The 27,506-nt window shown below is 43.1% G+C and overlaps 1 protein-coding gene across 3 annotated transcripts in view; it reads left to right on the forward strand.

Moving 5' to 3' along the window:
• The window catches only part of SEMA6A (semaphorin 6A), a 129,582-nt gene that overhangs the window by 44,770 nt on the left and 57,306 nt on the right, over positions 1-27,506 (forward strand). For all 3 annotated transcript variants that reach the window (XM_032628783.1, XM_032628784.1, XM_032628785.1), the window contains exons 2-3: positions 21,378-21,515; positions 23,705-23,822. In XM_032628783.1, the coding sequence (XP_032484674.1) occupies positions 21,416-21,515; positions 23,705-23,822 (218 nt within the window). In that variant the 5' untranslated portion in view covers positions 21,378-21,415. The remainder of the gene's footprint in view (positions 1-21,377; positions 21,516-23,704; positions 23,823-27,506) is intronic.

Genomic DNA, 27,506 nt, shown 5'->3' on the forward strand with positions numbered 1-27,506 from the left:
CTGCCAGGGTCCTATCGCAGGCTCATTAGCTGAGTGGATATTTGAGCCTAGTCAGTTTCAAAGGTATACTTATACACAGAGTTATCTGTTTCATTAAGTTAATTTACCTGATCTGGCTTTCCTGATAATCGGCTGCTTCTACAGTATCAGCTCCATACTGTAAAGGCAAACGAGGATGGGAGGATGGGGTGAGGTGAGAGGGGCTGATCATCAGGGAACTGGAGTCTATGTGGACATACTCTCCTTTAACTGGGCATTTCCAGAAATCCACATCACATCCGTAAGCAAGTGAGAACCATGGCAGGAAGTTTAGGAAGGGTTGTTAATTCACTGTTGGTTTCAAAGGATGAAGTTGGAAAATGAGAAAGAGATCATGTGCTATGTTAATCACTCAGGAATAGTATCCAATTGTTAAGAAAGGAAATGAAGAAAGGAAAGGGAAGCGATAAAACAGGCTACGCATTTGTTGATTAGGTGTTTAACCTCTAGTGATCCTGGAGAGTGTAAACTGCTTTACAACTAGATTCACTTAAATGATTTGGCCTAAAGGAAATGATACCTGCAACTTATATCCTGCAAGAAGTTGTTAATTTTAAAAAAATCCTCATTTCCCTCCCCCTCCCTTTTTTGGTTCTCTAAGTTGTTCATTTTTAATAAGCTTTTGCTTTGTGGCATTTAGACTGGAGTGTTATTAAGTTAATGACACTTGAGTTGTATTTCAGCCTGTTAGACAGATTAGTGGAGAGCTCTTTAGATGTTAGAATTTAATCTTATCTAAGGTTTTGTGGTCTCAGGGTTGACTTTTAACTGAAGGTTCTTACCGACTTTCACACCATGCAGTTAACAGACGGTCTAAGACTAATCGTTAGACTTCATTAGAACCAATTGGTTGACAAGGACAGATGAAAACAGTCCACGTTCCCTACCCCTTTCTCCTAGAACAGAGCTAAAACATCAGCTCGCAGGAGGAAGATGGAGAAGAATTCCTCCTCCAACCTCCTTTATACTTTCACCTTTTCATGGCCTACTGGGTATACAAGATCACTTTCTGAAAGTACGTTGGTGAGAAATATTTCCCTCCATATAGAAAAAAGAAAAGCCCCTCTATTTCCATGCATTGGATCATTAGACACAGTTTATTTTATTGAGCAAGCCCCAAGTCCATTTGTTTAATTTGGCAATAGTCAGCTCTTGGCCACGTTCAATTTTCTTGAGCCAGCATATTGGAAGATCCAACTCCACCCATTTTTAGGGCAGAAATGTTCAGCTGCTTAGTTCTGATGACAAAATGTTGAAAGCCAAGTATGACTGAAGAATTAACCTCCATCTGAATTGATATTTTGCTGGTAGGAGCTTTATGTAACAATTTAACCTTCATTGTCAGAAGTAGGTAAAATAAATATCATCTTTTCACACCCAGGGGAATCTGGGCCAGCTACCTCTTTCTCAGTTCTTATTTCATTGTCCATATAATTGAATAAAATGTCTACTCTAATGTAATATTAAGATCACAGATTTAATAATATAGAACTTGGGGAATGCAAAATTTACTTTTCTCAAGATAACAATTTCTTCCACGTGCTGGGCATTACATGCACTAAAGCTATGCTTTCAGCAGTGTAACAGGTCAGGGATTTCATAGAATACGGAGGTGTTCATGTCACTGTGCCAATACCAGCGTCTTACATTTCATGTATATTTCAAGAGCCTGTATTTGCAAATAGAAAGGCCAAGCCTGTGTTAGTCTGCTGCTGTGTGTTACCAGGGCATGTATACATAACAGGGTTTCTGAGGCCAGCTAGACTAAGGCCTTTAAAAAAGAAGGTCGGGTGCAATCTACAGTAACTGCTTCATGGCTCCAATCCATTATGAAATGAACTAAGCAACTAAATCTAAACCTTTCTGAAAAAACTCAAAATCTGTGGCATTTTCCTTATAGTACATTTGTATTTGTACTTTACTTTGCAGTTCGTTATTGACATATCTGTCTTCCCCCATAAATTGTAAATCCTCTGGGGACAGAGATTGGGTATTCGATTATTCATTCGTTGATCCATTTATTTATCCATCAAACCTTTGTTGTTTTGTTACCCTTGCCGAGTTCACTGTCTAGTGGTGTGGGCAGATCAGTAAACGATGTCAGTTTGTTATGACAGAACTCTTTCATGTGGAAGAAAGAAGAGAGACATTAGTAATTAACTGTCAGTGGAGATCAAGAATGACCTCACGAGGAGGTGATATTTGCAGAGTGTCTTAAGGAAAAGGTAGGAATTCCCAAGGCAGGAAAAAGAATGGGATAGAGAAGTTGGCTGAGTTACGGGGGATGGCAATGAGGAAAACACTGGGGGAAAAAAGAAACCACCCCTAGTGGAGGGAAGAGCAGTGTAAGACAGACACAAAGGACTGACAGGAGAGAAGAAAAACCAATAATGGGCACAGGCAGGAAAGCCAAGGCACTAGGGCAGGGCACTCACCAAGAAATGCTAGGTGAGAGGATTCCAGAAATGTTCTTAATGCTGTGTCCTTCCAAGTTCTTGTACATTAGCCATCCTTCATTTTTGTACTGGCCACAGTGCCTGAGACAGTACCTTGCTCATCAATATAGACAATAAATGCTCAATGTACTGTCTGTTATAAAAGGGCTCCTTCCTTTGAGGTATTTGTAAAGTAGCTGGGGAGAGGGTTATGAGACTAGTAGATAATGACTAACACCAGTGACCACAGGCTATTCCTCCTTTTTAAAATGACACGGCCCTGAAAAAAATGCATCAAAGAAAGTACAGCACTCCCTCCCCCAAAGAAGTAATTTAAACTTCCATGACATTTTGGTTAAGTACCAAACTGCACTTACTGTCTTCTCAGAATGGCAGCAATGCACAAGCGAATCAAAATGTGGGCAGCTCCAAGGCAAGACACAGAAGGTTATGTGTGGTTGGGAAGTTTTAGGGAAAGGGGAAAATTGAAACTACAAAGAGGAAATATTTTTAGGAAACAAGTGATGCGTAAGCACAGTGTACAAAATTGAAAATGCTGAAACCTGAAGATACGTAGCTTCCCAACGCCAGCCCCCAAGCACAGAGGGGACGGAGAAGAAAATGCAAGCATATATTAAACACCTCTTCAGGGCCCGGGGGCTTTGAGTCCTAACCACAACCGGCTGAAGAGAAAGCATCACTGTCCCACTTTACAAGAACCGGAGGCTTACAGAGATTAAATAGCCGACTCAAGGCCACGTAGCCATTAACGGAAGGAATGGGCTGGAAACCCATTAGAATATACCTGTGCCTGGCACACAGCAGGTGCTCGATAAATCTTTTCTGAAACAACCCAGACTTCTAAACCTTTGTTTACGGCATGGTCAGGGTCGAGTTAGTCACAGAGAGACAAACTTATACTTTCTCCTGGGATAAAGAATTGCCTTGGGCTTCCCTGGTGGCGCAGTGGTTGGGAGTCCGCCTGCCGATGCAGGGGAACGCGGGTTCGTGCCCCGGTCCGGGAGGATCCCACATGCCGCGGAGCGGCTGGGCCCGTGAGCCATGGCCGCTGAGCCTGCGCGTCCGGAGCCTGTGCTCCGCGGCAGGAGAGGCCACAACAGTGAGAGGCCCATGTACCACAAAAAAAAAAAAAAAAAGAATTGCCTTGATAGGCAAGTGGGCACACGTTTGGTGGGAATAAATAACAAATTAACAGCAGTAAAAACAAACAAGATACAAAAGATGAAGAATTAAAGAGATAGTACTGCCTGGGACTTTTACCCCAAATATTTTTTCTTGTATTATTATAAAAATGTTGTCCTTGTCACTGAAACAATAGCTAAGACCAAGCATAGAACATCTGACCCCTAAAGAGTATCTTCTGAAAATTAAGTATGTGAGTGTGTGTGTGTACACGTAATCATACCCACATTCTATTGAGGTTACGAAACTGTGAAAGTAAATGGATATGCTGAAAGCTGTCTTTAATCTTAGCTGTAGCATTTGCTAGTGGAAACTCTGTAATAACTATTGTGTTTTTGGTGGTGGTGATGATTTTTTTTCAAAGGTCTGACAGCTGCCCTCTTGATATTTATATGTTTCTTGTTAGGGAGCCCAAGATGCACAACTCTGAGCCTGTAATGAGGAAAAGAAGACAATACAAGTAACATGAAAAGGGGCGTGAACTGGATATCGCCAGAGAGACAAATCGCATATTCTATGCTGCTTTAATTGGAAAACAGTTCTTTCAGAGGGTTACTTTCTCTTCAGCTGAGATAATTAAGTCTAGGCTGACACTGGTGACCAGCTCCTGATGATATATAGTCAGTTACTAACAATGTAGCAATTAGTAATCAAAATGTATATTTCCCAGGTTACCAGGGCACTGTTGAAGAGAAAAGCCATTCTGATAAGGCTGCAAGACAGGCTTCCTAAGGCAATGTTCACATGGCCTCTACTCCATAGCATCTGAGTGGGTTAATTAGATCTGCTTTATTTCAACTCTGTTATAAAAGAGAACATACCTATTGTCTGTGTTTACATTAAAAATACTTTGCAGGCCCCATGCTGGAAAAGAAGTTTCTGCAGGGCTCCCTGTAACTTTTAATGGATTAAATTATATTTTGCTAGTGGTTTGGCATGAGGGTGGTGGGCACAAAATAAACTTGGATATTTTAAAAGCCACTCCATGTGCCTGGCACAAATGCAAGTTTTTTGAATCATGGTTAATTATCCCTGGCTGTAGCTGAAGGCATTGGAATGAAAGGGACAAGGATTGTAATTTGGATACCACTTGTGTTTACATCAGCGGTTCCCAAACTTGTCTGCTCACTTGAATCACCTGGGGAATCTACTAAAATTTCCAAAGCACACGTCACACCCCCAGGCCAATTCAGTCACAATCTCTGCGTGTGGGACACGGGCATCCTTAACATTTGAAGCTCTCCAGGTGACTCCAGTGTGTAGGCAAGTTTGGAAACCAGTAGTTTATGGCCACAGTATGGTCCATTTTCGCATTTAGCTACAGACAGGGCAGCAGGTACTGGTGGAGTGTGGAAAAGAGAACATGCATGTTCCAATAGGTAGCACGTGCCTCCAAGGTTCAAGTTGGAGTTGAAATTCCAATCAGAAAGTACTGTCTCCCACCCCAGTGAGAAACCTAGAGCCCCAAGAAGAGGAGCGTAATGTGACCCACCCAACAGGAGAAGCAACTTCACAGTGGTTGAAATAGGCTCTCAGGAGAAGGGGAACCAAGGAAGGAAGAAACAAGCCTTTGCCTCCGTCTCAGCACCTAGCTCAGTGTTTGTTGAGTAAACCTCACTCCCCAGAGAAGGGTGCTGGGATAAGGGTGAAGGACACTTTTCATCCATCATATCCCAGTACAGTGGGTACCTCTCCACTCAGCCCTCATCGCTCTTCTGATGAAGTCTCCGTCTTTCTCTAGTCAGTGACCTCTGTTCTCTGGGAGAGACTAAGGTGACCATTCCCAGAAGAGAACACTCGTTCCACTTCTAAAAAGTTGGGCATCCTTTGGGCATGCTTCAGAAGCCGCCTTTGGCCTTCCTTTGCCATGGGACATGAATGCCAAGAAAGGGCAATGGTGCCAAAGAACATGGGGGCAGGAGCCTGCCCAGATATGAACATGCAAGGGGAGGAAAAGTAAGTTCCCACACACAGCCCTGTACTCTTCTTTATGGAAAATAAAATTTTAAATATGAAGGGTTTTTGCTTTGAGCTCATCTGATACTTTGTATTTGACTTCATTATGTCCTGCTTTTCTGAGTTGGTTACATTTTTATTTGAAAGCTAATAAATTAGGCAGCCATTCGTATGGCACACAGGCGGGTTTATGGTGTTGTGAAAACTACCAGCCACCGTATATATCCATCTGGGTCACAGATGAAGTTACCACTACTGACACTACAATGCCTATAAACGTCCCTCACCCTCATCCTGTATTCCAGAATATGACCACTGGCTGAGCATACTGTGAGGGGACGGGATCCTGGGAAAAACTGTGGGAATTGGCAGGTAGCAGCAGGCCTGCGTTCCGGGTTTGCCTCTGGAGACACAGATTTAAAAAAATAACTTGTTTTGTTCCAAAAATGAAACACATACATAAGAAAAAAATTCAAAAAAACATAAAAGGGTACAGCATAAAAAGTGAGTTTCTCTCCCACATCTGACCTCCAGTCCTTCTCCCTCAGAGACAGCCACTATTAGTAGTTGCATATGTAACAGAACTGAAACGTTCACAATTCAAAAAAGTCTGTCAGTCCTGACTTGTGTTTCAATTTTCATTTAAAAATCTGCCTCTTTTCAAATCACTATAGAACTCAATGCACTGATATTTAAAAATACTCAAAGCCACTTGGATCAATATCAACAAATATTTAACAAGTGCCTTCAGTGTACAAAATGTTGTCTAAGCAAGCCATTTCTAATGAGAATTTCACACGTATATATTTCATTTTTCTGGTGTATAATCAACAGATCTAATTTAATGTCTTTGTTCTACATCCTTTTATCAGAAACAAAGATCATCTCTTCCTTGCCCCCCATCTCCACCCGCTCATTTGTCTTCTCATCCTTTCACAATTCTCTAATTTGAGATCTGTTTTAAGCCCAGACATCTGGGTGGGTGGTACGTTCTGGCCAGAGTACTATCTCACATACCTTCTCCAGATGGATTGGCTTAAGGGTCTAATATTCCCCAAAGAAATAAAACTTCTCTGAGTTGCAGAAAAAGAGGAACTGCAGTGTTTTCTGCTTGAAGACACGTATGTGTGGAAGGATGAGAGACGGTCCATGACAGAGCTGACATCCGCACCCACATCTTGTCTTCAACCCCACTCTGTACCCCACTGAAGCATTCTGCGCTGATTGCAGATGAGAGGCCCATAGCCCTCTCCAACTCCAGCCAGCAACATCTGTACGTCTTCTCTCCGGCTGGCTGGCCCAGCTGCTCTGGTGTCGGGAGAAAGTTATGAGTCACTGGTAAGGGATTTGAGACAAGAGTGGAGTTAAATCATCTCCTGGGGTCTGTATGTCATTGGCAATAGAGCCTTAGTAACAAGCCAGTGGATGACATGCATCCCCAGGAAGGCCACACACCAGAGCTTAACTCTGTATCCCACACTTCAAGACCTTCTGTAAGCCTTGCAGAGACGGGAAGAGGCAGGGCAGTATGGACACGGTATGCTCCCAACCCAGAAGGCCTCTGATTCTTGCCAGTAATACTCAGCAGGTTATGACCATCTCTCTCCTTGCATATACTTTTTTGGCTACTGACCTAGAGCCTCTACAAGCTGGTCAAACTGGGATCTTGAATGAATGAGGCCTAGCCAAAGCCCAAGGACTTCCTCTTTGATCCTTTGACTGCAGGTACATTATTTCATCTAAAGAGACTGAGTCACCAGCAGGGTTTTGCTGGACCATCTGTGGTTTCCCGCTCTAAGCAGTGCTTCCTCAGGACGTGGGGGGAGGGCTCATCAGAAGATCCAAGAATCGTAGGCAATCAGGCTCTCCACTGGGACCTTAAATGCTGTCTAGTCTAGCCCCACACCCGATGTCTGCCTCCCGTGGACAACATTCCTTCCACCCAAGCCCTCCTCTGGCCTCCCGGCCCCTCATGGGGGCCAGTCCAGGTTTGTGTTACTGGGACTACTAGAAAGGTCCTCCTTATTTTGAGCAGAAATTATCTCCTCATAATTTCTTCCCATTGATCTTAGTGCTACCCTCGTAACTGTCTTCCAGGTTTTTCTTCAGATATCTGAAAATACCTATCCTTGCCCCTTGCATCTCCATTTTTCTTTGCTTTTAACACTGATTTGTCAGAAATTGTTCTGATGCTCTTCCTTGGATTAACATTTATTCATTATTCAGTGAATATCTGCTGGAAGTTCACTGTTCCAGAACGTGGAGATGCAATGATTAACAAGACAAACTTGCCCGTACAAAGCTTATATTCCTAATGGAGTGGAGGGACAGACAAAAACAAATAAGAATATAAATGAAGAAACACCAATTAGGGGCAAATCCATCACAGAAATTTAGAATAAAGTGATGAAAGAAAAGGCACTGGGCTCTTTTCAGGGTCAGGGAAGGCCTGTTCAAGGATGTGGCATTTTAAGTGAGTTCTGAAGGACAGAAGTGGGCCCACTACATGAAGACCGGGGTGGGGAAAGATCATTCCGCGAGGAGGGAGGGGCAAGTCCCTAAGGCAGGAATGAGAGCTGTGTGTTGGAGGAAGCCCAAGCTGAGAGGCTGGAGCAGAGTGGGCAATGGTGGGATGGAACAAGATAGGGTCAGGGAGGTAGGTGAAGCCCTTTGCACCCAGGGTAGAGGGTTTCAACTGTGTTGTAAATGTAATAAGAAATCACTAGAGAGTTTTATGCAGGGGAGGCCATGACCTGATCTACGTTTTTAAAAGACCATCAGTTGCTGCATGGACAGTAAATGGATGGAGGGCCAAGTGGAAGTAGGGAGATTAATGAGGAAGCTACTGTAGTAGTCCAGGCAGGAGCTGATGGAGGGTCAGATGATCATAGGCAGCATGTAGAGAAGAGGAGAGGTTTGACAGGTGTTTGGGTTGTAGAATCAATGCCGGGATGTTCTCTCTCAGTCCTAGGAACTCTCGTATTTCTTTTTTCTTTTTTTTTTTTTTTTGCCGTACGCGGGCCTCTCACTGTTGTGGCCTCTCCTATTGCGGAGCACAGGCTCCGGACGCGCAGGCTCAGCAGCCATGGCTCACGGGCCCGGCCGCCCCGCAGCATGTGGGATCCTCCCGGACCGGGGCACGAACCCGTGTCCCCCGCATCGGCAGGCGGATTCTCAACCACTGCACCACCAGGGAAGCCCTCTCGTATTTCTTTACATGCTTTCTATAAACACTTTGTTAGAGCTGCTCCTGTACTATTTCCTATAGCAGTCTGGGGGCTCCTCAAGGGCAGAACCCCAAGACCGACCCATGACCTGGGTCTCCCCCACTGCCCCAGCACAGTGCTTTGCTGGCTCACATCAGACTCTTGAGTGAATGAACAGATGAGTGAATGAGTCAAGGTGAACCATCAACAAAGGCAGTTTCTTACTTTACTTTCAGTGCCTACACACTTGTAAGATATTTTCTCGCGTCTCATGTTCTTACTGGTAACTCCCGAAACATTAAGGAAATTATCCGTGATGCACAAAAGGAATGCTCCCTTGGAGTAAAAGTACTTGCAAAACATGGAAAAATTACTAATAACGACTCTCAACCTTCAAATATACCTTCTGTGTGAGGGAGGAGGAGGCATCCGTAAGCCCCTCACTTGCAGATGGGGAAGCAGTGCCCCAGTGGGGGTTATCTTGCCCTCGTGCCCTGTAGGACCATGCTCCCTCCTCACTGAAGATTCTGGAGGAGACAGCCTTGCTTACTCATTTTAGTGCTGCTGGAAAGGACTGATTTTTTTTTTTTTTTTTTTTTTGCGGTACACGGGCCTCTCACTATTGTGGCGTCTCCCGCTGCGGAGCACAGGCTCCAGACGCGCAGGCTCAGCGGCCATGGCTCACGGGCCCAGCCGCTCCGCGGCATGTGGGATCTTCCCGGACCGGGGCACGAACCCGCGTCCCCTGCATCGGCAGGCGGACTGCCAACCACTGCGCCACCAGGGAAGCCCAGGACTGATTATTAAACAGATATTCGAGGAGCACGTCTGCCTATTCTTGCCTAACACTTCAGAATGACTTTTCTGTTTTTACTCTTTGGAGAGGTGAAGGCTCTGTGAACTGCACAGGAAGAATATTGCTACTTGAGTAGAACATAATTCTGCCATAGTCTTTTAGTTATTCAGAGTGAAGCAGGGCAATCTCCCCTTCAGGAAGAAGTTCCCGTATTATCCCCTCTCCATGTGTTCCACAGCTGTGTTTTTTCCATCTCACGGCTCAGCCCTTAGAATCCTCACCAGTGAAAGCCTGGGTGACCCAGATGGACCTCTGTGCTTTCCAGTAACCAGGCGATGAGCTTTCAGAGCCATTTATGCACTTCCTGCACCTCCACTTCCTCCCCGGAAAAGTGAGCCTGTGCCTGCAGGGCTCCTGGGGTGACAGCTGCCCAGGCACGCCTGCTGGGCTGGGCACAGGTCACACACTCACTTTCTCTCTGATTTATCGTGTCCCCTTTGTCTAACCCTCAGCACTTTAATTTGGCTTCTGCCTGTCACACTCAAGCTTATTGAATAATTTCACTTTTCTTCCTGATTCTGGACTCTCTCACAGAAATGGTAATTATACTGATCGTCTGCCGTGCTATTAATTACGGGAATGGTGGTTTATTTATTTATTTATTTTTAGATTCGGAGGCTAATTGCTGACGGCCATGTGCTGTCTTCCCTCCAGATAATCTAGACTGCAGCGATTAACCTGGTGTCCAGGTTATCTGCTATTAACCATTTGCCTCCATTTTATCCCAGAGTTAGGACTGATGCCCACTACCCCTTTAGTGAGGAAGAAAGGAGGGGGACAGTTTGTGGAAGAGCCCCTCAGACAGGAAGGGAAGAGAGTATGCCTTCCTCCTCAGCCACCCACCCAAGGTAATAGCTGTCCTCCCGAAATATTCTTGAAATTCAAATTCTTCATGGTATTACTTAATCCTTCAACCTACTGGTGTTCTCCATGGAAAGAAAATCGCAGGTGACTGAAAATTAAAGGCAGGTGCATATAACAAAGCAAAGGGCTGACACCGCCAGCCCGCAGTTCCCTCTGATTATAGCGACTGGAGAAAGCCATTATCAGGGTCATTCCACGGGCGAGAGAGAGTACAGGCTGCAGACCTTATGGACATTCCTTTGGAGAAACCACCACCAACTGCACAAAAAAGCCTGTGAAGTCTCATCCATTTAACCCAGAGAGAGGAAGGAGTGCTGAACTGCCTGTAGCTGGCTGTTCGGTGGGAGGAAAACCCTCACCCAGGCGAGGGCTGCTGCGCCTGGTGAGGCTGTCACCTTCTGCTACTGCTGGACGTCAGAGCTCACTCACGGGAGCCCTGGAGACCCTCTCTACCAAGATCACCTCTGCCTTGTGAGCATCACTCATCTTGTGGAAGCCTGCACCTGTCAGTCCCTTGAATGGTTTCCGAGCCTGGGAGCCTGTCATTATGAGCACAGAATAGAGAAAATTAAGGCTAGATGACTCTGTCTGCAGTTCCTAATCTCCGAATTATTCTTGCAAGCAAAGTATAATAGGATATATGTGTTTTTTTTAATGAAATCAGATTACATTTTTTTAATTCTGTGAGAATCTCACAATACACCAAGGGTAATTAGAGAGCTGCTGGGCTTAGCAAAACCAGTGTTGGGGATTCTGCTCTAACGGATCTCCTTTTCCCTCATTTTTTTTTATCCTTGCTTTTTAATCTCTTCAGGGACAAGTCTCTTTTTCAAAACCTTTGGAACAGATGCACTTCAGAATTAAAAAGTTTTCAGATTTTAAAAAGGTAACATGGGACGTATTTCCCAGCGTGGGCAACATCCAGTAATCAAACCCATTAATGTTTTTGCAGTGAAATGTACAAATATTTATCCTAAGAGGGATAAAGTGTCATGCCACTGTAGGTCAAGTTCTGTTGCCCAATGAATAGGAAAAAAACTCTTGGTTTTTGGGGTGGGGCGGGGGATTGTTCTCGTTTTTTGTTTTGTAATTGCAAATGAGGGATTGTGTACCTGTATTTCAAACAGCAACTTGCTTGTTTTCCTTTAAACTGAAGGAGAAGTGAAGCATTTTAAAAAACAGCTACTACCACCAAAATAGTTCACCTGTGCGCTGACCACCTTCATCTCAGTGGATGGGGTTCAGATGTTTCTGTGCAGTGACCTTTAAGTCACCTGTGTGCGGAATCAAGTCACCAAGCAGTAGAGATATTTAAACAAACCCATAATTTCCTGGAGCTTACTCTCATTGGCCTTAAGGAAGCATATTTTCAGGATGTTTGGAAATAGCTAGTAATTTTGAGGGTAAGATTTCACACTAAAAACAAATGAACACTTTAGGGAATGGGTAACAAGTAAATGGTGCTTTCTCCACCCCAATTCAAACTGATACTGCTCTAAGTAAATCAAGCCAGACTAATGAGTCCCTTTTTATGTGTAGAGAACATGAACAAAGCCAATAAAGAAATCATTAATTCCAGAAAGATGTAGTGCTATCTACCAGATGCAATAATAAACTGAAATAGGTTTAAATGTATGGCTTTGCAGTTTCCCAGCAGTTTACTGGGACACAAAGTGGACTTTTTTTTCCTTTCAATAAATGAAATGAATTTCCTAAAGAATATAAGAAAATTGTGGAAATTCAAGAGACAATACTTCCATCTCATTTCTGTTCTGGGTGTGTCTAGACATACAGAAACATACAGATAGTCCACTGTGTTTGTAGATCTTCTACTGGTGATAGGTACCAGTCAGCAGTGTCATGCTTTGTTATGGAACAGATCCTGAAATGATATTATGTCTCTCTATACAATCAGAAGCTTGTAGTCAAATATAAAGTCTATTTTTGGCTTTCAAGGTACTGGGAGAGCATCAGAGGTCACAGAGAAAGACAAGCAATACAGTGAAAGATGGCATGCAGCAAACACCAGAGAAACGGATTCAAAAAGTTTAGCTCAAGGAAATGTTTTTCACTCCCTGATCTTGAGACTTTTTACCAAAAAAGCAGTAAGAATTTGTAGCGTTCTGTTAAAGTTTCAATCATCCATGCTTGGTGATATTGCTATTTGGGACTGTTATTCAGAACTCAAAGGAGAGACGTGCAGGTTGTTTTTAATTCTCTCCAAGTCATGTCTGAAGTTGACCTCCCCTTCAAAACCAGGAAGGATCAGCCACCTGAACCTGAGAGATACGGCTGGGAGATTCTGTTTTCTGTAAACCACACTGACAGCAAACAGAGGAGAAATTACGAGGGGGAGTCATCTTGGCAAAGGGCAGCCATTGCTCTGCTTTGGTTTAAACCAGCTCAGGATTTTGACAAAGGTTCATGGAAAACTCCAGTCGCTAATATCCCTAGTTTGTTCCCTTAAAAGTTGTTCTGCAAGTATCTTTCTAAGGGCTGGCAAAAAGTGCCTTCAGTTTAGGCATATTATGTTTGCCCTCTTTCATCTTTAATGAAATTACAAATGTACAGAAAGCTAGGGGGAATAATGGGACAATAACTCAAAGAATAAATACCAATATTCCCAGCCGTTACCTCAGAGTTTCCCCTCCCCACACTACTACTTCTTCTTCTGTCATATTCTTAGAAGAAAAAAGTCATCAGATACCATCTTTATTCTGAGTTATATTCTTTAAACCAAACTTTGGGTGAAGTGAAAAAACATCCATCCATTACTTCAGACACATATTTGAAACTCCTTAATCAAAGAGGGAAGTGGTCCAGTTTGAAAGTGTCTGAAGTCCAACCGGCATGGAGTTGTCCGTTTCAATGCCCTGCTCTCCAGATCTGGTCCTTCTACCCGATATGTCCTCCCAGCTGCCTCTCCTCTAACCGCCCCAGTCCTCAGTGAACAATCACGCAACCTGCCAAGGCTTCCTCCAAACAGAGGCCTTCGCTGAGCTTCCCACCTGCGTCCCTCTGCAACACGTTCACCCTCTAGATAGTATTCTCCCCAACAGAACTTTCATTTCTTTTGGAAAAATTATTGTTTGTGTGTTCTATTTTTGGTCAATGTTCTGGAACTGTCAGGCCCACCTACTAAACAGCAAGGTCCTAGAGGGTAAGGGATCTATTTTTTCCATCTCTGTCTCAGCACCTAGCACAGGAGCCTGGCTCCCAGCAGAAAGCAGGGAATCAGTGAGAGGGAAAGCAAGCGATGGAAGTAATGAACACCAGGCAGCAAGCCAAGGAGAAATGAATGAGTCTTGGCTTCCTTTCTGAAAGCTGCGTAATGTAGGGACAGAGCTCGGTGCTGGAGCCAGGAGTCCTCAGTGGCGGCTCAGCTTGGCCACTTTTGAGCTGCACCACACTTGGCAAATGATCTCACTTCTCAGGGCCTCAGTTTCCTTAACAGCAAAACAAAGCGGGTATTTGTTTCTGTCTCTGGAGCGTATGTTTAAGGTCAGCGCTATTGTAAAAGTTGAGAAAGATGGAGATGGCAAAAAGCTGGGGTGTGACATGGGTAAACATGCTTGGGACTGTGGCAGCTTTTTGAGATCAAGGTGGTTTTCCACAGGATATTCTGCACAGATTGCTGAGATCACGCCTATAACTGCAGAGCCCTAACGAGTCATGAGACTGTATCTGAAACATCCAAGCAAAGTGCCTTAAATGCACTGTCTCAAGCATTTACAAGATAGGGAGAGCATTGGTAGAAAGAAAGCAAACGATCATTACAAAGAATCACCTGAGAGACAAGACTCGCCTTCTCTCCTCAAAAGATCATAGGTTTACAACCAACCTTTATTTTCCTAAAAAAGAAAATTTTTTTCTAAAAAGACTTCTGAATTCACAGCTGTTTTCTCTCTCCTTTGTGACAGCGGTTTCAGATCAAAATGGAACATCTATCATACACAGTTGATATTTATTATTATACTCCATTGAATGCCATCATCCTTCTCCAAAATGTGTTGAAGTTAGGTCTGTGGCATTTCCCTTTCCTCTGAAATGGGAGCTTTTATGTCTCTGTTAATGGCTGAGGAGAAGAAAAAGATCAAATGCTTTATTAAAAGGCTAGAGCTATTTTTCTCATTTGCATAAAACTTACACCTTAATGCAGTGTCACCAAACAGGTGGCCAGCGTGACCCCTGAAGACTGGGTACAGTGGACATTTCAACCAGGATCAACGGGCCCAAGTTGTTCCTAACTCCCATCTGGGAGGAGTCCTTCTGTGGCCTGGCCGTGCTTGCTGTGGACAGCATCTTCCTCCTAATGCTGCAGCCCTTGAAACAGCGCAGTCCAGGCCAGCGAAGGAAACCTGCTGTTTAAACACTCCTTGATTCCTGAACTGTCCCTCTGGTGCAGGAATAACCAGCAGTCTTCAGCATTCAGCAAGCTGGGTTTTCTGCACCAACATCCGCTCTCCCACCTCTCTCTGGGCAGAGGTTCCCTACTCGGATTTGAGAGGTATCCAAATCTGTTTATCCTCTCAGCTCCTGAAACAGGCAACTTTGATTTTATCCTTCATTACAGACGTTGTTCTCTTTGGTGTATTTATTTTAAAACATCACTCTTGAGGGGGCTGCAAGCAGGCACGTGGTTCCACTTAACCCAGTGGTGTCACGAGATAATCAATTCCCCCTAAAACCGTGGTTGAAAAGCATTTGCATCTTTCTATCACCTTAAGCCTGCAATCGCAGGGCCACAAAGTGGAATGAGCCTTTGCATGCCTACACATTTGCAAGCGACTATGTACTCCTTTTATAGATTTATTATCACTGAAGCCATTAGGGACTTACAGCCACTCTGTCCACGTAAGCATAGATGCATCAACCTATACTCAACTATGATCTTAAGTGCAGTTTCCATTTACGCCAGCCTCTCTCTCTTCCCAACCTTCCTTCTGTTCCCCTTTCCCTGACATTCTGGGAAGGACATCGACTGTGGCATCACATAGCCCTGGCTTGGCAACCTGGCTTTCTGTTTTTACTGATGTGCTATAAATATTGACTGGACATGTTACTTAACCTCTGTGAGCCTCAGTTTCCTTGTGTGCACAATGGAGAGGATAAGGCCTGTCTCTCTGGATCGCTGTAATATTTAAATAAAATAACACGCATGTGTACGTCATACATAGAAGGTGCTCAATAAACTTTCACTTCCACCCCACCCTTTCACCGATGTCCACACTGATATTTTCCTTTGCACCTGTGCGAGTGCTGTGATACACGTTTTTTAAAATCACACAACAAGAGCTGTGCCATCCTGAGACAGACTCTCCTGCCTCTCCCAGACACCCACCTCCAGAGCTGGGAAGCTTAGGGGCCGGCAAGGAGAAGAAGAAGAGAGCTGCTTCTCCTGCTGAAGACATAGAACCCCAGCCGCTAATCTGAGAATTTAAGGAATTCCAAGAGAAACTATTAAAATACGGCAATTTTTAGTACCTCAACTGAAGAATAAACTGACATTTATGGAGGACTACCATTTTTACGTGCAGTATCTCATAACTAATCTTGAGACACTGTTTTTCCCCACTCTGAAGACGAGGAAACTGAGGCTCAGAGATCTTCAGCATCTTGCCAGAGGTCCCAGCTAGTAAGTGGAGCAGAGGCATTCAAATCCTGTGTTTTTACCCTCTGCTCCCGCTGCCTCCCTGTACAATCAGCAATCGTCTGATTTCTCGGAAAAGCTTTTACGCCAGTTTCAAGTCAGATTTTTAAAGATACTCACGTTGTGAAAACAAAGATGATGATGGATGAGGTCAGAAGGCTGGAGCAATAAAAATGAAAACGTTATCTTAGCGTAAAACCCGACCAAGCTCCGAATATGATTCAGCGGTAATAATGGTGGTTCTCTTTGGCCAGGGTAGAACTACTTAATGGACTTGAACTTTGTCCTGATGTTGAAACTAGACAGAGTCACAGTTCTTTGCTCCAGCCTAACTTTCTACAACTTGTGTGCTCTGCCTATTGCAGTCCCCCAAGAGCAAAGCTGAAGAGAACCTGTTCCATCCCTCCTGTTTGCCACATGCAGTACCACAGAGTGACACACTGATGGCTCCTTGAGTTTCCAAACCACATGCAATTTAGGGGCAACCACGAAAGGAAAAGCCCAGCCCTGTTCTCTTTGGAAAGATCACTGCCCAAGTGCACAGAGCTTGTCCTGCCCCCGCCCTGCCATCATCTCAGAGGGTGGCGGACAGAACCGCCACCAGAGCCCAACTGCATCTCCCACTGTCTCGAGCTCCAGTACCCCACCCTGCCTCGATGCCTACTCCTCCTGTCCCAGCCCCACACCTCCAGAAGGTGTCCGTGGCCTTGCAGTGTCCGAGCTCAGGGTCACTCCATGTACTATCCTCCTGAATCACCATCTGGTACCCAATCCTTTCTTCACTGGGGCAGAATCGCCTAGAATTGTACAGTCTCAGAGTCCAGGGGAGTTTGATAGGCCATTATATTTTATATCCTTTCATTTTACTGGTGAGGATGCTAGGAGCCAGTGCAGCTACGAGACTGACCCAGGGTCACACCTTCCATCTATTAATGACGGCATGAATTAATGATTATCGTTTAAACTTCCTATTATGTCAGTAGAAAATGTGCTTTTTTAAAGAAGCATGGTAGCAAATAATTTTCCCCACAGAAAGAAAGAAGTGCCACTACCATGATTTCGTCTCTATTTCTAGGCCACACTTAGAGTTATCATCAAGAGCACTTTGCATCTGCAAGTTTTCGGATAAATTATTTTTCTCATCATTACCACTTACTATTAAAATGTTCATTGGATACCAACATTCTGGAAGAATGGTTGTACCAAATCAGATACAAGCTATATCCGTACAGCCAAGTCCAAGTGCAAGTACACTGATGCATTGTCTGCTACAGCTGGACACACAGAGGGTATGTGGGGCAGCCCAACTGGGTCTTTAAAACAAGCAATGTTCATTCACTTGTGTGTACAGACAATAAACGGGACTTCTATCTACCCCTCATACCCTTGTTGTAGTATAGAAGTCACTGTGTCTGGGACTTCCCTGGTGGCTCAGTGGTTAAGAATCCGCCAACTACTGAAGCCCGCACACCTAGAACCTGCGCTCCGCAAGAAGGGAAGCCACGGCAACGAGAAGCCTGCGCACTGCAACGAAGAGTAGCCCCCACTCACCGCAACTAGAGAAAGCCTGCGCGCAGCAGCGAAGACCCAACACAGCTAAAAAGAAATGAAAAAAAAAAAGAAGAAGAAGAAGAAGACGTCATTGTGTCAGCAAAGCATAAAGCAAAGGGGATGTCACGAGAACCAGAAATGATTATGAAGTCAGAGAATCAGGTCACAAATGGCCACATCTTACTTCTGATCAATCAGGTTAATTTCACAAGAGCCACTACTACCGAGAAGCCATGACAAACCCACCTGGCCAGAGTATGCCTCACACTTCCCCAATACTAGTTCTAATCCTCTGCCCACTACTCCCCAAATCCTGCCCCAGAAAATTGTACTTGGGCTCACAAACTGGTAGGACTTGGCCAAAGGTGACTCACAGAGAAGAAAAAACTAAGTTAGGTGCCAACATTTAGAGAAAAAAAAAAAATAGGAGGTTTAACATACAACTCCAGATTTCTGGCTTCTTAAGAAATAAAAATAAAAATCAGAGATCTGGCTTTGCGGGCCAACACTGCATAGGGCCTGCACTTCAGAGCTGAACAGCAGCTGCCCAGAGTAGAGGGGCTCGCCCTCCCCCAGTGGAAACATTCCCACCATTGTCTTAGGAAGCCTTTTTTACCCATTAACCTCACCTGCCTGTTGTTAAGGTTTTCCAGTGAATTTTCTGGGGTGGAGAAGAATAGGAATATCACTTTTTAGTGATGGTGTATTTTACAGAGGTCATTTCTCTTCAGGCTAAGAGTTATGGGAGGCTGAAACAATTCAGATGGACAATTCAGGCATAATGAGCTTATTTTTGAAGTAAGCGTTTTTGTTTAGAATCCTCATGTTGACAGTCTTCCCATGATCTAATTTTCTGGGTAGCTGATTAAGTCTAAGTCATTTTTAGCCTCTACAAGCACAGTCACAAAGAGAGAAATCGACAAGTGTCTGCAGATGCCTATAAAAATGTGCTATATGTGGGTACCACTTTACAAAGTTTCAAGATCGCTTAAACAACCTCGTAGCAGCAGCCCAGCCAGCTCAAGATTTTGAACGCAGTGGAAAGTTCTTGTTTGTTTTTGTTCTTCTGGGCTAGCGCACGTCTGTGTGCTAGGGTCTTAGCAGGGAGACTCAGCCCCTGTTCAGCAGGATGGAAAATGACAATGTGATTGATTGGGATCTCGCCACAAAGTAATCATTTCAACAGGAAAATATACTGTCTACATATTTACAAGGGTTAGAGCCCAAAGTTGTGTAGGAAGGGAATAATACATCAAAACCTCAGCTGAAGAAAATTATAAAGCGTTCATATGGAATGGCCAAGATTAACTGGGACTGCCAGAACACTTTCACCCACATGATGTACATGTTAACAACCTGATGATACGATGACAGGAAGACACATAAAACAGATATTTTTCCTGGCAAAGAGCCCTTCTGTAAACCTGGAGATATTTAAATAACCCATCTTAGCCATGATCCTGGCTAGGATGAGGATTGAAAAAAAGCCATTGGATTGCATAACAGATTTCTTATGCATGCATTGCTCTTCCTGCCAGCTTCTGGGTTGAGAATGTTGCATCAATCCATGCAATCTTAAGATGGGAAAAATTAAAATTGGGAGACAGACTAAAATAGCAGGACTTTGTCTCGTTAGCTTGAGGACATCTGTACAAAGATGAATGCAATTACGGGAGGATACAGACTCCTTTGTCATGTCAAGGAAAATTAATCTTTAAAAGTATACCTATATTCCCAAAGATTTCTAACGGAACGAGAATCAGCCTTTTGAGTCTCCATTATTCTTCCACAGCGTGCTGCAAACTCTCTGAGGCAATAGGCTTCTGTATAATACTATAATACTGCTCTTGAGCCCTCGGTAAATGTTGTCACTTCCTCTTCCCCGTATACTTTCTGACTGGTGGCTGGTTTATGTTTGCTCTTGTGACTGATTTCTCGCCTTTAATGTTACACTGAACAGAAGCTACGACAAACAAAATCAGGGCACCACAGAGCTTCTTCCCTTTGGTTTTAGATTCTCCAGAATAGGAAGAACTAGCAAATGAATGAATGAATAGACTGGTGCTTTTCACCTGTCTGTAAATACACGTTCGAGTCTCTTGGTTATGGACCGCCCTTGTGAACAAGTAATTATTTAAAGTTTAATTTTAATCTACACATCAGAGATGGAGATATGGAATTGCTCAGGCTTTTCTCTCAACCTCTCTCCCTCTTTGATTTTCAAGATAAAGCAAATTAATTAATGTGCACTTTTCGACTGAAGAAATGATTAAGACCCAGCTGTGTCTGTGACATTATCAGTTGGGATGCAACACTCGGGACTCGTTAATGCTTTTTTTTGGCAACGAAGAAGAGACACAGGTATCTCATATTAAGTGTGCTCTAAAAAGCATAAGTTAGCAGTTTGTTTGCCAGATTAACTTTCAAAGACATCTAAGTTACTAAGTTTGACTTTATTACACACCAATCTTAAATGATTGATGTACGACTGTGAAATAGCTTTGTTCAAAACAAGACCTTTGGCAGTCTACTTCAAAGGCTTTACTAAGATAAAAAGATAGCCCCATTTTACATTAATTTCCCTGACAGATCAACACTTATTTGAAATATGCCTGAGAATTATGCAATATGTACTGTCTTATGAGTTTCCTTTCACTGTATCCAGCAGCCCCATATGGGAATGTTTTTACTTCTAAGATTTAGAAGAATTTTTTCTACACGTGAAGAGCATCTTTAAGAAAATGCAGATGGGTAAAACAGTATATTGGCATTTTTATTCACTACTGTTTCATTGCAAGGTAGTATCTGACACTAAAATATACAGAGATATGATTGTTTAAAAATCAGCAGTACTATTTCAGGATGTGGTTTCAGATGCCCCCTATAACATTCTCCAGAGTCTGAAAGGATCCATTTATTTCTTTTTAAACGTAGATTCTGTGATTTTATTTATGTCTAAGGTCACTACAGAATTACTACAGAATTACATAAATGAGTGAAAATCTCAAAAGGGGTCAAGCAGGTAATGGAAATCAGTGAACTGGGCCAGTATAGTGGGGACGGGGGTTGGTGAATGGGAGCATGGTGCTTGAAGGGAACTGACATTTAGGTCATTGTATCAGATATTTAATTTTTCAATATCGGGCAACTACTTCAAAATTTTGAAAGATCCTGGGCTGCCCAAACAACTCACGTCTGGGGATGGCATGCTGCTATAAACCTGCTGAGAAGAAAAGAGATGTATTTACCTTAAAAAAAAAAAAAAAAAAAAAGCTTTCTAAATCATCCACATTTTTTGGAATGCTATTTCGTGACTGTGAAACAGCCACCCGCAATGGCCTAACACCGACTCGGGACAAAGCAGTTAAGGCTCAGAGTTACTTGTTTGGTAGAAGCTTTGCAAAAGGGCCCAGATGCATGGGGAAGGAGGCTGCAGTGGGTAATGGACACGGGTTCCTTATGCAAAACACTGTCATCGGTGAATTCACAGTGGAAGAGACAGGAAACAGGAGCTCCTTTCTCTAAAATTTATCTTCAAGCCCATTTCACTTTATGGAGTGGAATAAAGCTGACTCGTAAAAGAAAGGAAAAAAAATCCCTTCTTTGCTCTTTGGCAGGGTGAAGTAGAGAAATAAAGTCTCCCCGCTGAACTACTATGAGGTCAGAAGCCTTGCTGCTATATTTCACACTGCTACACTTCGCTGGGGCTGCTTTCCCAGAAGATTCTGAGCCAATCAGTATTTCGCATGGCAACTGTAAGTATCCACAATCTCACTCTCACTCTCACTTTCTCCCTCTGTGGGCACTTGAGCCTGCGTCAACAGGCAAAACATACAAATTAAACATTTCATAAAGCAGGAAACTTGTTAGTCGCTTTAACTTGTGTGGATGGCAGAGGTAGATAATTCAAGTCTAGCCAAAATTGGTGGGATGACTGTTCTGTAACTCCAATAAACGTGGTTGTGAGGATCTGAAACATCCCTCAATACCTCCGATGAAGTCTCAGTTACTACAAGGAGGCTGTGATCATGCCTGGAAACCAGCTATGGGAGAACATCACTGTCATCTGGGTGTTGCCAGTACTCCACCTTTTCATAAGTAATTAGGACAGAGGCATTGTTACAAGATAACAGAAAAGAAGAACTGTTTTTGAGTACTTCAGGGACAAAAATTAACTTTTGTTTAGACTCAGAAGTTTCATCATTGCTAGATTTGGATAGAGAGATTCTGAATTCATAGTAGACCTACTTTTACTGCTTATAACTTTCTTTTGATCTCTGCTTCATTGTCAAGGGTAGAAAGCAACATGCTGAAAAAGTCAGTTGCCTCTTCAAAAAGAGGAAAGTTCTACCTGTGTGTGGGATGAAATAGACAATTCTTTTTTTTCCTGCTCTCCAAAAGATAAAATATTTTGTCACAGTAAAAGTGAAAGCATTTTACCCAAATATCTATCTTCACAGTAGTAATCTCCAAACACTGAAGGAACCTTAAAAAGGTATTTGACAGTAATACTAGGATACTAACTAAAGAGATCTACCCAGCTTTCTGCTGGACGGTCTAGGTTGTAAAAGGAAATCATTTGATATGAAGGGGAGGTGTCGAGCCTTGACAGCTTTGAGAACAAAAGTCAGGGTATGACTAAGGACCAAACTGTGTCGTTTGAGACCATCATTCTTGAAGTGGCAGAGCCCGCCTAACTTAAGGTACCAAACCTTAATAAGCATTTATTTATGTCCATTTGAGGTAGGTATTCTATCTTTGGTGCCCCTGTACTGAAGAGACCCCGGGCCCAAATGTGCTGCTGAAAATCGTGCTTCAGTGGACACTCAAATCTTTGATAGGAGAGAGACATGAATTGTTTTAGCAACCTCCTTGATCAGTGGGTTAATGAAATTTCAGAGCAGTAGAGGAAAAAGCACGAGACAATCCCATACTAAGCTTGATTGTGAGTAAAATATACTGAGGCTCTCTAAGAGTGAGTCATGCTCAGGTGCTACAGGGGTTTAAGGTGTAGGGGTCTGAGCATACATCTGTGAATGGATTACAAGTCCTTATTTACACCCCTCTCATCCCCAAAAAAACTGCCTTTTAAATGTGACTCATCTTTCTTTTCTCCTTAGTTTCTCTGGAGGATTGCCAGTGCTCTGGAGATTGTAGGTTTAAAGGCAGAGAGATTTTTGAGGTGTAGGTATTTCCAAAGGTCAGATATGATTACAAATTGCCCACTCTCAGCTAAAGGGAATTGCAGAAAAGGAGAAATACGCTCACTGACTCTCCAGGTCAGGGAAAATTCCAGATCACCCGACTGGCTACACTCAGTTTGACCCTGTCCTGTCAAAGCCCCCATTTCTGTGAGATCAGCCAATTGCTTAACTCAAGAGCGAACTTCCCACAGTTCCTAGAATGCCAACCAACCTCGCGGGGCTGCCTTCAATGGTAGATTATTCCAACTGGACGCCTGTGGAGACTGTATTTTTCTTCTGGCTCCTGGATGAGGGCTCTTGCCTCCAGACCACATTGCCTTTGTGGTGATTGATGGGAAGGCTGCTTTGAAATAGTTTTGTCCGGAGACAAGATCTTTGGCAGACTGCCCCTCGGGCTTAGCACTCTAAAGATGAAAAGAAAACTGTGGAAGAAAAGAGCACCTTCATGTAAAGGGTTCACTGGCAAGTTTAACCCCCAGAAAGAAGGACAAGTCAGAAAGAGCGACACTTAGAAATCTAAGCCCAGCCTTATTAGCATCAGGAAATGAAACTGTAACCTGATTATCCTTAAAGAGGACTCTTCTATCACAGCATTTCCTAAAATAACAGACTGGAAAATGGTGGCCCGGTTGGACTTAAATATGGTTTTGTTTTGTGGCTGGCCCCCCTCCTCTCCCTGCCCTGTCAACTCTTGGCTTAATTTCCTTTTCCCTCTCTTGCCCCATCTCCTCTTTTCACAGATACAAAACAGTATCCGGTGTTTGTGGGCCACAAGCCAGGACGGAACACCACACAGAGGCATAGGCTGGACATCCAGATGATCGTGATCATGAACAGAACCCTCTACATTGCTGCTAGGTGAGCCACCTTTTCCTCACGTTTGCCTTCAGAGCAATCCAAGGGTCCTGATACCTAAATGTCCCTGCTAGGCATCATTTTAAAGATCCCCAACAGAGTGTTCTTTAATTTAAAGTCTACTTTATAGTTTGTCAAGCAGTCATTCTTTCAAGATTTTCTGTGTCTGTTTAACTTTATTATGTGGATTTGGGTAGAAATAATGGCATATTTTGGAGCTTAGACTCAAATGATCCACTGTTTATCTTGAACATCGTGTATATGTACAAATATTTGCTCAAGCACAGAGTAAAGCGCTTCTCTCCTTGATACTAAATTAAGTTGAATGTGTAAACATGTATCAATTTAAGTTCAATGAGTGTGTGGGTGTGTGTATATTAATCGTGTGTTTTTGCAGATAATGTACGGTATATATCATTACTTTAGCAGTAGCCATCCATTTTAGAAGTTTTTGATTTGGATCTAGTTAAGAAAATACTTATCCACTAGGGACATGTCATTGAAACAGACCATGTCTTAAGGCTGGATGGCATGGTAAGAATACTACCCAGACAGGAATTACATGGATTAGGCTTTTGTTTCACCTCTAATCTTAATTCACCTGGACCACAACTTCTCTGGCTGTGTAAGTGTCCTCTGTTAAATGAGAGACTAGATTAGATTATCTTAATGTAGTCCTTTGGGATTCTAAAAAGACATGATTTCCCATCTGGGTGTGTGTGTGTAGCTCATTCAAAATATAAAGTATAACCTGGGTCTAGCCTGATGAATCGTTTTACAACGGGAAGGAGAAATGGAGATTATGTTTGTAGTACCTGTTTGGCTGTGAGCACCGGCAACAAACAGGTAAGTAACGACAGTGCTGGATTCCTTCAAAGCACTTAAATGTTCTGAAAATACAAGCTATACGACATAAAGTAAAAATCCACTGGCTGGATTAAAATGTCCTACGAGTACCCTACATTTGGTCACAGGGAGCAATGCCAAAGCACTTTCTAAAATTTTTACTTCACAAATACTTACGTAGTACATATTGGTTGTATGTGCTATATAAATTGCAAATACAGTTGTAAGTCCTTTATAAATGTTAATCCATTCAATCCTGGAAAAAAACCTACGAGATGGAACTTTTATCATACCCATGTCTTACAGGAGGAAACCATGTACAGAAAGGTGAAATGACTGGGTCAGAATGACAGAGGCAGGATTTGAACTGGAATGGTCTTGCTCTAGAGTCTGGGTCACTACTCCCTGTACTCCGCAGCCTACTGAGCCATAGAAGCGGTACTATTTGTCCTGGCCGATAACCTTCTCATAGCTGTTGCCCAAGAACATGGCCATTGTAGGTATTCATTAAAAAGCAATCCAATGAGTCCTTAGTAGCCACCTCTCTGGGAGAGTTATCAGCTCCTTCTTAAATCCCATTTTTAGTTTCCTAAATGTACCAAGTCTGGAAGATTACATTTGTACCCAATTAGCTAAAGGATGGTCAAAACAAATGATTAAACATTGCATCTGTGAGAAATAGGTTGACTCAAGGATCTTCTATGAATTGTTCACTTTGCAACTGAGTCTTTAGGGGAAAAGAAACATTATAACAGACTGTGCTTGTGCCTGATGATTTAGCATGGGTGTGAACTGCAGGTCTCGGTGGGCACCTGAGTTAGGAGCAAGGTGCTATGCAGACTTCACAGTAACCGTTACTACAGCTTGTTAAAACCAAGACCGTTTTATCGTAACTCCCTACCCCAAGAAAAGGAGAAAGAAGAGAAGGAAAAAAAAAAAAAGGGAAACACATTCACTTTTTTAACACCATAAAATAGACTGTCTTTGGTTAAAGGTCAAATTTGTAACAGCCTAGCATTGACATGTTGGTTTTCACTCTATATGCAGCCACTTCCCTTCAATACACACCCCTGGAGAAGTTCCTAGATTATTTCTGGGGTCGCTGTATTTAGGGTCCCTCCTCTCCCTTTAATTTCAGGTTTCCCAACAGTGCCCCGAGAGATCCACATTCTCAGGCAGCAAGTAACACGATTTAAAGTGAAATCCTTCCCCCACGCTGAAGTCATGGCAACACAGTTCAGTGGTACTCACTGAAGGGGGGAAGAGGAAGTCCTTGGATTAAGTCAGTTTGTGTTCAAATAACTTAATTCAGTGAGAGCAGGGTATGAACCCTGGGATGCACACACTGGTGCTGGGGAATAACCCCTGACCCTGGTCTGCGGTTTAGCATAAAGTGTCGTTCTGTTTGCTGGGCAATGTGATCTCTTGGAGATTGAAAAAGATTGCCACTGTCCAAAAGGAGATTTCATTCACAGAATTTTATATTTAAAAGGCTCCCCCATTCTTCTAGACAATGTGTGTCAGCAATCAGAAGCCAAGTCCCATCCAGATCCCAGGGACTCAGTGAAGCTTGATGGGAAGAATGCTTTTCAGTTCTGCTTTATTATTATCCATTTTGTAAATTCTTCTTTCTTTGTTGTTTAATCTCTGAACTGCTAATTAACATAAACAGGCCATGCCAAAAGGGGGCAATCTAAGAGCTTTCTGAGGAATTGCCAATATTAATCAGTTGTTAGTTTACAATTCATATGTTCAGCTCTCATGTAAAGTTTTGAGGAGAGACAGGGCCAGGAAAAACCTCGAGTCATCTCAAACCTAATACCAAAGTAATAGGCAATTCCATTCCAGTAATGAACCTGACCCACAGCACCACCGATAAGAGTCAAACAAGCGATAAAGGAATGCCATAAACTGCCTTGGAATTAAAGGGCAGGGCGATTCTAGCACCCTATTGAAGTCTGAAGAACTTCCCAATTCAGCAATTTACAAACCAGGCTCCCCTTTCTCCCCCTCACCACCCTTACACACACACACACACACACACACACACACACACACACACACACACACACTCACTCTCTCTCTCTTTCACAGTCCAGGAGCAGGCAAGGGAATTTTGTAGGCCAACTGCCTTGCCCCCTTTTATTTTCACAGGAGAGAGCCTGTTTTTATTTCCATTTTTCTCTGTTGTACTTTCCCTAAAAGCAGTAGCAAACAGATTTCCAAAGAACTGGGGGGAAAAGAATTGAAGTGAATCCTGACAGCAGATTCCTTTCTTTTTTCTTTCTTTCCTTCTCCCCTTTCCGTTTCTTTTAAGTAATGAGGGGGCTTGAAAGTCTGCACTGGAGCCTTGAGGTCTTGCTTTAAAGCTGTGGGTAATTTTCCAGCCCCAGGACTTCCTGCATTTTAGAAAAAGTCAATGTTATTTCAAGGGAAAACGAGCTGTTTTGCTTTCCCTCACTAGCCCCCCATCTCCCCAGTTGAGTGTAGTTCTTTTCTTTCCTTTCTTCTGAATTCCAGACAAAAACGCCCTTGTACTCAGTTCACACAGAAGGGGATGTTTAAATATAGCCCCACACCTGAGCTGCTGATTCCGTTTCTCCCCTTCCAAGGGGAGAATGGCAGCAAATCATAAAGTCAACCGAATTCTCAGCAAAACAGGAAGGTAAACAGAAGCAAGAAATGTAAACTTTAGCTCAAGTACATTTTAGACCTTAATTGACCATCATCGTGTGAAAAGAGAGAGTGGCTTCTGGAAACAGTTTTACTTTTATCGTCTTCCATCTTCTCAAATTATCAAAAGCTAAGGCTGAAAATACGTTGTCTAAAAAGAGATGGAGA

This window comes from Phocoena sinus, chromosome 3 (genome assembly GCF_008692025.1).
Source record: "Phocoena sinus isolate mPhoSin1 chromosome 3, mPhoSin1.pri, whole genome shotgun sequence".
NCBI classification, from domain to species: Eukaryota; Metazoa; Chordata; class Mammalia; order Artiodactyla; family Phocoenidae; genus Phocoena; species Phocoena sinus.